The sequence below is a fragment of the Salmo trutta genome, unplaced genomic scaffold (assembly GCF_901001165.1).
Source record: "Salmo trutta unplaced genomic scaffold, fSalTru1.1, whole genome shotgun sequence".
Taxonomy (NCBI): Eukaryota; Metazoa; Chordata; class Actinopteri; order Salmoniformes; family Salmonidae; genus Salmo; species Salmo trutta.
The window spans coordinates 2,152,506-2,162,298 of record NW_021823104.1 but is presented as its reverse complement, the minus strand read 5'-3'; the positions used below and the strand labels follow the sequence as shown (position 1 = coordinate 2,162,298).

Genomic DNA, 9,793 nt, shown 5'->3' with positions numbered 1-9,793 from the left:
CAAACATCCATTTTCAATTCAAGGTCAGGCGTCACCAAAAGCAGAAACCAGCTAAAATTATGCACCAACCTTTGACAATCTCCATCAGATGACACTCCTAGGACATTATGTTATACAATACATGCATTTTTTGTTCCATCAAGTTCATATTTATATCCAAAAACCGCATTTTACAGTAGCGGTGAAATTCTGATTTTTTTCTTCTCTGAAATGCTTCCGGTGAACAACGTTACAATTTTCAAAATTACTATTCGAAAACATTGGTAAATTATAATATTGTCATTCAAATAATTATAGTTTAACATTTCGTAAATGATACTGTCTTGCCAGATTTCAAAATAACTTTACTGGGAAATCACAAGTTGCAATAAACCAGGTGCTGTGCTAAGAACAATAAGCTAGCCTAATTAGCTTAGCATCATCTTGTAACCATGTAATATCAATAGTACTATTGTCAATAATCCCTTACCTTTGATTATCTTCATCCATTGGCAGTTCCAGGAATTCCAGGTCCACAACAAATGTGGTTTCTTTTGACAAAGTTCATAATTGATGTCCAAATAACTCCAAGTTGTTCCATGTTGTTAGCGCTTCGGTGGCTACTAAAAAGTAGCGCGGGGGGGTGTGTGAAGTCACGGCAAAAAGTTAAAAAAGTTACAAAAATAATCTATTTATGTTTGTTCAAACATGTCAAACGTTGTTTAGCATCAATCTTTAGAGCCATTTTTAACGTGAAACATCAGTAATGTTTCAACCCGACTTCACCTGTGTCTAGAAAAACGTTTTTTTTAAATGTCTCGTGTCTCATGATTGCGCAGGTGCAGGCCATAATGGAAGTGACGACATCCCACGGACGTCAACTTCAATGCATTCTAATTTGCTACCTGTTAATCATGGAAGCTTCAAACAACTTTATAAAGATCGCTGACATCTAGTGGAATCCGTAGGAGTTGCGAACTGAATCCATTCTCACTATGGTATCTAATAAACAATGACACTAAATAGTACAGCCACAAAATTCTCATTTTTTTAAATCTATTTTTCTCAGGTTTTTGCCTGCAATATGAGTTTTGTTATACTTACAGACACCATTCAAACTGTTTTAGAAAATTCAGAGTGTTTTCTATCCGAATGTGTTAATAATATGCATATCCTAGCTTCTGAGTTGGTGTAGGAGGCAGTTAAAAATGGGCACGTATTTTTTTCAAAATTCTCAATACTGCCACCGTGGCCCGTAGAGGTTAATAATGGGGGTTAGTAATGAGGGTTAATAATGAGGGTTAATAATGAGGGTTAGTAATGAGGGTTAATAATGAGGGTTAGTAATGAGGGTTAGTAATGAGGGTTAATAATGAGGGTTAATAATGAGGGTTAGTAATGAGGGTTAGTAATGAGGGTTAATAATGTTTTATTCTGTTGTAGATGAAGCTGGAGGCCCGCAGGAAAGCAGAGGAGGAGAGGAGGAGGAGAGAGGAGGTGAGGAGAGGAGAGGAGGAGGAGAGAGGAGGTGAGTAGAGGAGAGGAGGAGGGAGATGGTGTGTAGAAGAGAGGGGGAGGAAGAGGAGAGAGGAGGTAAGTAGAGGAGAGGAGGAGGAAGAGGAGAGGAGGAGGAAGAGGAGAGGAGGAGGAGGAGGAAGAGGAGAGGAGAGGAGGAGGAAGAGGAGAGGAGGAGGAGGAGGAGAGAGGAGGGAGATGCTGAGTAGAGGAGAGGGGGAGGGAGAGGAGAGGAGGGAGATGGTGAGTAGAGGAGAGGGGGAGGAAGAGGGAGAGGAGGGAGATGGTGAGTAGAGGAGAGGGGGAGGAGGAGGGAGATGGCGAGTAGAAGAGAGGGGGAGGGAGAGGAGAGGAGGGAGATGGTGAGTAGAGGAGAGGGGGAGGGAGAGGAGAGGAGGGAGATGGTGAGTAGAAGAGAGGGGGAGGGAGAGGAGAGGAGGGAGATGGTGAGTAGAGGAGAGGGGGAGGAAGAGGGGAGGAGGGAGAGGAGGGAGATGGTGAGCAGAGGAGAGGGGGAGGAAGAGGAGAGGAGGAGGAGGAGAGAGGAGGTAAGTAGAGGAGAGGAGGAGGAAGAGGGGAGGAGGGAGAGGAGGGAGATGGTGAGCAGAGGAGAGGGGGAGGAAGAGGAGAGGAGGAGGAGGAGAGAGGAGGTAAGTAGATGAGAGGAGGAGGAAGAGGGGAGGAGGGAGAGGAGGGAGATGGTGAGCAGAGGAGAGGGGGAGGAAGAGGAGAGGAGGAGGAGGAGAGAGGAGGTAAGTAGAGGAGAGGAGGAGGAAGAGGGGAGGAGGGAGAGGAGGGAGATGGTGAGCAGAGGAGAGGGGGAGGAAGAGGAGAGGAGGAGGAGGAGAGAGGAGGTAAGTAGAGGAGAGGAGGACAGAAAGTGAGTAGGAAATTATATGAGGAAAGGAGAGGAGAGGAGGAGGGAGGAGAGGAGGAGGAGAGAGGAGGTAAGTAGAGGAGGAAGAGGAGAGGAGGAGGAAGAGGGGAGGAGGCAGAGAGGAGAGGAGAGGAGAGGAGAGGAGAGGGGGAGGAAGAGGAGAGGGGGAGGAAGAGGAGAGGAGGGACATGGTGAGTAGTTGTCTTTGCATCTCTTATATCTTGCTGTGTGTGTGTGTGTGTGTGTGTGTGTGTGTGGTGTGTGTGTGTGTGTGTGTGTGTGTGTGTGTGTGTGTGTGTGTGTGTGTGTGTGTAGGAGCTGTCGAAGAGAGAGGTGGTTAATGTGACTCACCTGGTGATCCCTGCAGAGCTCGGCTCTTTACTGCAGGCTGCAGCAGGTTGGTTTGTGTTCAGACTCCATGCTGACTCTCTCTGGTCCATCTCCTCACATCTCTCTGTCTAGCTCTGGTCCATCTCCTCACATCTCTCTGTCTAGCTCTGGTCCATCTCCTCACATCTCTCTGTCTAGCTCTGGTCCATCTCATCACATATCTCTGTCTAGCTCTGGTCCATCTCCTCACATCGCATCGGCTAGCTCTGGTCCATCTCATCACATTACATCTCTCTGTCTAACTCTGGTCCGTCTCCTCACATCTCTCTGTCTAGCTCTGGTCCGTCTCCTCACATCTCACTGTCTAGCTCTGGTCCATCTCCTCACATCTCTCTGTGTATCTAGGTGGCAGAGAGCTCCATGCTGAGAGTCTAGCTCTGGTCCATCTCCTCACGTCTCTCTGTGTGTCTAGGTGGCAGAGAGCTCCATGCTGAGAGTCTAGCTCTGGTCCAGGCACCACACATCCCTGAGGAGAACCAGCTGACTCTGCCGCTGGACATCAACAACAACCCCTTCAGCCGCTACGTACAGCTCTACTTCAGGGTAACTCACCTCATTCAATCCACATATCTCTCGTCTCTACTCACCCCTCATTCACTCCCATACTCTCTGTCTACTCACCCCTCATCAATCCCATCTCTCTGTCTCTACTCACCCTCATTCAATCCCATACTCTCTGTCTCTACTCACCCCTCAATTCAATCCCATACTCTCTGTCTCTACTCACACCCCTCATTCAATCCCATACTCTCTGTCTCTACTCACCCCTCATTCAATCCCATACTCTCTGTCTCTACTCACCCCTCATTCAATCCCATACTCTCTGTCTCTACTCACCCCTCATTCAATCCCATACTCTCTGTCTGTACTCACCCCTCATTCAATCCCATACTCTCTGTCTCTACTCACCCCTCATTCAATCCCATACTCTCTGTCTCTACTCACCCCTCATTCAATCCCATACTCTCTGTCTCTACTCACCCCTCATTCAATCCCATACTCTCTGTCTCTACTCACCCCTCATTCAATCCCATACTCTCTGTCTCTACTCACCCCTCATTCAATCCCATACTCTCTGTCTCTACTCACCCCTCATTCAATCCCATACTCTCTGTCTCTACTCACCCCTCATTCAATCCCATACTCTCTGTCTCTACTCACCCCTCATTCAATCCCATACTCTCTGTCTCTACTCACCCCTCATTCAATCCCATACTCTCTGTCTCTACTCACCCCTCATTCAATCCCATACTCTCTGTCTCTACTCCCCCCTCATTCAATCCCATACTCTCTGTCTCTACTCACCCCTCATTCAATCCCATACTCTCTGTCTCTACTCACCCCTCATTCAATCCCATACTCTGTCTCTACTCACCCCTCATTCAATCCCATACTCTCTGTCTGTACTCACCCCTCATTCAATCCCATACTCTCTGTCTCTACTCACCCCTCATTCAATCCAATACTCTCTGTCTCTACTCACCCCTCATTCAATCCCATACTCTCTGTCTCTACTCACCCCTCATTCAATCCCATACTCTCTGTCTCTACTCACCCCTCATTCAATCCAATACTCTCTGTCTCTACTCACCCTCATTCAATCCAATACTCTCTGTCTCTACTCACCCCTCATTCAATCCAATACCTCCTTGTCTCTACTCACCCCTCATTCAATCCCATACTCTCTGTCTCTACTCACCCCTCATTCAATCCCATACTCTGTCTCTACTCACCCCTCATTCAATCCAATACTCTCTGTCTCTACTCACCCCTCATTCAATCCAATACTCTCTGTCTCTACTCACCCCTCATTCAATCCCATACTCTCTGTCTCTACTCACCCCTCATTCAATCCCATACTCTCTGTCTCTACTCACCCCTCATTCAATCCCATACTCTCTGTCTCTACTCACCCCTCATTCAATCCCATACTCTCTGTCTCTACTCACCCCTCATTCAATCCCATACTCTCTGTCTCTACTCACCCCTCATTCAATCCCATACTCTCTGTCTCTACTCACTCCTCATTCAATCCAATACTCTCTGTCTGTTCACACCCCTCATTCAATTCAATACTCTCTGTCTCTACTCACCCCTCATTCAATCCCATACTCTCTGTCTCTACTCACCCCTCATTCAATCCCATACTCTCTGTCTCTACTCACTCCTCATTCAATCCAATACTCTCTGTCTCTACTCACCCCTCATTCAATCCCATACTCTCTGTCTGTACTCACCCCTCATTCAATCCCATACTCTCTGTCTCTACTCACCCCTCATTCAATCCCATACTCTCTGTCTCTACTCACCCTCATTCAATCCAATACTCTCTGTCTCTACTCACCCCTCATTCAATCCCATACTCTCTGTCTCTACTCACCCCTCATTCAATCCAATACTCTCTGTCTCTACTCACCCCTCATTCAATCCCATACTCTCTGTCTCTACTCACCCCTCATTCAATCCCATACTCTCTGTCTCTACTCACCCCTCATTCAATCCCATACTCTCTGTCTCTACTCACCCCTCATTCAATCCAATACTCTCTGTCTCTACTCACCCCTCATTCAATCCCATACTCTCTGTCTCTACTCACCCCTCATTCAATCCCATACTCTCTGTCTCTACTCACCCCTCATTCAATCCCATACTCTCTGTCTCTACTCACCCCTCATTCAATCCCATACTCTCTGTCTCTACTCACCCCTCATTCAATCCCATACTCTCTGTCTCTACTCACCCCTCATTCAATCCCATACTCTCTGTCTCTACTCACCCCTCATTCAATCCAATACTCTCTGTCTGTTCACACCCCTCATTCAATTCAATACTCTCTGTCTCTACTCACCCCTCATTCAATCCCATACTCTCTGTCTCTACTCACTCCTCATTCAATCCAATACTCTCTGTCTCTACTCACCCCTCATTCAATCCCATACTCTCTGTCTGTACTCACCCCTCATTCAATCCCATACTCTCTGTCTCTACTCACCCCTCATTCAATCCCATACTCTCTGTCTCTACTCACCCCTCATTCAATCCAATACTCTCTGTCTCTACTCACCCCTCATTCAATCCCATACTCTCTGTCTCTACTCACCCCTCATTCAATCCCATACTCTCTGTCTCTACTCACCCCTCATTCAATTCAATTCAATTCTCTCTCCCTGTACATTCTATTTCATTCAATTCGAATTCCAGGTCTGTCTTTCAATTCAGAGTCAATTCAATTCCTCTCAATTCCAATGTCAGGTCAATTCCAAGAATTCAATTCCCAATTCAATATTATCCCCGACATTTACACAAATTCCAATTAGATGATTTCAGGCTTTCAGCCGTGTCACTGTTCAGACAGCCTAGCTATATTGGAAATATAGAAATACAGACAGCCTAGCTATATTGGAAATATCGAAATACAGACAGCCTAGCTATATTGGAAATATAGAAATACAGACAGCCTAGCTATATTGGAAATATAGAAATACAGACAGCCTAGCTATATTGGAAATATAGAAATACAGACAGCCTAGCTATATTGGAAATATCGAAATACAGACAGCCTAGCTATATTGGAAATATCGAAATACAGACAGCCTAGCTATATTGGAAATATAGAAATAGAGACAGCCTAGCTATATTGGAAATATAGAAATACAGACAGCCTAGCTATTTTGGAAATATAGAAATACAGACAGCCTAGCTACATTGGAAATATAGAAATACAGACAGCCTAGCTACATTGGAAATATAGAAATACAGACAGCCTAGCTATTTTGGAAATATAGAAATACAGACAGCCTAGCTACATTGGAAATATAGAAATACAGACAGCCTAGCTATATTAGGAAATATAGAAATACAGACAGCCTAGCTATATTGGAAATATAGAAATACAGACAGCCTAGCTATATTGGAAATATAGAAATACAGACAGCCTAGCTACATTGGAAATATAGAAATACAGACAGCCTAGCTATTTTGGAAATATAGAAATACAGACAGCCTAGCTACATTGGAAATATAGAAATACAGACAGCCTAGCTATATTAGGAAATATAGAAATACAGACAGCCTAGCTACACTGGAAATATAGAAATACAGTTTGAACTGATTTGAAAACAAATCCTGCAGTCAATGTTTGATACTGTGTCCATTCATTCCATTAACTGGGAAATGCTAAAATATTACATTCTAATTCAATTCCAAAGATTCAATGTTTTACAATTTAAAATTAAATTCCAATTCAGAAAGTCCAAACAGTCTAATTCTAATTAAATTCCAAAACTTGAAGACGGTTGAAATTGGAATTGAATTCCACATAAATTCTCCTCTTCATGAGGGAATTCAAGAATTGAATTGGAATTGAATTCCACATAAATTCTCCTTTTCATGACTGAAATCAAGAATTGAATTGGAATTGAATTCCACATAAATTCTCCTCTTCATGAGTGAATTCAAGAATTGAATTGGAATTTCAAATGAGACTGGAATTGGCACCAACTCTGACGTACACATGTCTAATCTCCAGGGTCTAACCCCTGACCCTTGACCCTTGACCCTCTCTCTGTTAGGAGCCTATGTTTGGGATGCTAACGGTTCCCTTGGAGATGACCCTGACGTGTACGGATGAGGACCTCCGACAGGAAGCTCTGGAGGTGTTCATTATGGTGAGTCCTGTTCGTTATGGTGAGTCCTGTTCGTTATGGTGAGTCCTGTTCGTTACGGTGAGTCCTGTTCGTTACGGTGAGTCCTGTTCATTATGGTGAGTCCTGTTCGTTACGGTGAGTCCTGTTCGTTATGGTGAGTCCTGTTCGTTATGGTGAGTCCTGTTTGTTATGGTGAGTCCTGTTCATTATGGTGAGTCCTGTTCATTATGGTGAGTCCTGTTCGTTACGGTGAGTCCTGATGGTGAGTCCTGATGGTGAGTCCTGTTCGTTATGGTGAGTCCTGTTCGTTATGGTGAGTCCTGTTCGTTATGGTGAGTCCTGTTCATTATGGTGAGTCATGTTCGTTATGGTGAGTCCTGTTCATTATGGTGAGTCCTGTTCTTTATGGTGAGTCCTGTTCGTTATGGTGAGTCTTGTTCGTTATGGTGAGTCCTGTTCGTTATGGTGAGTCCTGTTCGTTATGGTGAGTCCTGTTCGTTACGGTGAGTCCTGTTCATTATGGTGAGTCCTGTTCGTTACGGTGAGTCCTGTTCGTTATGGTGAGTCCTGTTCGTTATGGTGAGTCCTGTTTGTTATGGTGAGTCCTGTTCATTATGGTGAGTCCTGTTCATTATGGTGAGTCCTGATGGTGAGTCCTGTTCGTTATGGTGAGTCCTGTTCGTTATGGTGAGTCCTGTTCGTTATGGTGAGTCCTGTTCATTATGGTGAGTCCTGTTCGTTATGGTGAGACCTGTTCATTATGGTGAGTCCTGTACATTATGGTGAGTCCTGAGTCCTGTTCATTATGGTGAGTCCTGTTCATTATGGTGAGTCCTGTTCGTTACGGTGAGTCCTGTTCATTATGGTGAGTCCTGTTCGTTACGGTGAGTCCTGTTCATTATGGTGAGTCCTGTTCGTTACGGTGAGTCCTGTTCGTTATGGTGAGTCCTGTTCGTTATGGTGAGTCCTGTTTGTTATGGTGAGTCCTGTTCATTATGGTGAGTCCTGTTCATTATGGTGAGTCCTGATGGTGAGTCCTGTTCGTTATGGTGAGTCCTGTTCGTTATGGTGAGTCCTGTTCGTTATGGTGAGTCCTGTTCATTATGGTGAGTCCTGTTCGTTACGGTGAGACCTGTTCATTATGGTGAGTCCTGTACATTATGGTGAGTCCTGAGTCCTGTTCATTATGGTGAGTCCTGTTCATTATGGTGAGTCCTGTTCGTTACGGTGAGTCCTGTTCATTATGGTGAGTCCTGTTCATTATGGTGAGTCCTGTTCGTTATGGTGAGTCCTGTTCGTTATGTTGAGTCCTGTTCGTTATGGTGAGTCCTGTTCGTTACGGTGAGTCCTGTTCGTTATGGTGAGTCCTGAGTCCTGTTCATTACGGTGAGTCCTGTTCATTATGGTGAGTCCTGTTCGTTATGGTGAGTCCTGTACATTATGGTGAGTCCTGAGTCCTGTTCATTATGGTGAGTCCTGTTCGTTATGGTGAGTCCTGTTCATTACGGTGAGTCCTGTTCGTTATGGTGAGTCCTGTTCATTATGGTGAATCCTGTTCACTACAGTGAGTCCTGTTCGTTATGGTGAATCCTGTTCATTATGGTGAGTCCTGTTCGTTATAGTGAGTCCTGTTCGTTATGGCGAGTCCTGTTCGTTATGGTGAGTCCTGAGTCCTGTTCATTATGGTGAGTCCTGTTCGTTATGGTGAGTCCTGAGTCCTGTTCATTATGGTGAGTCCTGTTCATTATGGTGAGTCCTGTTCATTACGGTGAGTCCTGTTCGTTATGGTGAGTCCTGTTCGTTATGGTGAGTCCTGTTCGTTATGGTGAGTCCTGAGTCCTGTTCATTATGGTGAGTCCTGTTCGTTATGGTGAGTCCTGAGTCCTGTTCATTATGGTGAGTCCTATTCGTTATGGTGAGTCCTGTTCGTTATGGTGAGTCCTGAGTCCTGTTCATTATGGTGAGTCCTGTTCGTTATGGTGAGTCCTGAGTCCTGTTCATTATGGTGAGTCCTGTTCGTTATGGTGAGTCCTGAGTCCTGTTCATTATGGTGAGTCCTGTTCGTTATGGTGAGTCCTGAGTCCTGTTCATTATGGTGAGTCCTGTTCGTTATGGTGAGTCCTGATGGTGAGTCCTGTTCGTTACGGGGAGTCCTGTTCGTTGTGGTGAGTCCTGTTCTTTACGGTGAGTCCTGTTCATTATGGTGAGTCCTCTCTCAACTGTGTTGGCGTGAGAGGCAGGGGGAGGGGCATGGCGTGAGAGGTAGGGGGAGGGGCTTGGCGTGAGAGGCAGGGGAGGGGCTTGGCGTGAGAGGCAGGGGGAGGGGCATGGCGTGAGAAGCAGAGGGAGGGCTTGGCGTGAGAGGCAGGGGGAGGGGCTTGGCGTG

General features: G+C 45.4%; 1 protein-coding gene across 1 annotated transcript in view; it reads left to right on the top strand.

Moving 5' to 3' along the window:
* The window catches only part of myo15aa (myosin XVAa), a 197,368-nt gene that overhangs the window by 85,454 nt on the left and 102,121 nt on the right, over nt 1–9,793 (top strand). The window contains exons 22-25 of the mRNA XM_029747703.1: nt 1,423–1,476; nt 2,687–2,768; nt 3,174–3,304; nt 7,333–7,428. Of these exons, the coding sequence (XP_029603563.1) occupies nt 1,423–1,476; nt 2,687–2,768; nt 3,174–3,304; nt 7,333–7,428 (363 nt within the window). The remainder of the gene's footprint in view (nt 1–1,422; nt 1,477–2,686; nt 2,769–3,173; nt 3,305–7,332; nt 7,429–9,793) is intronic.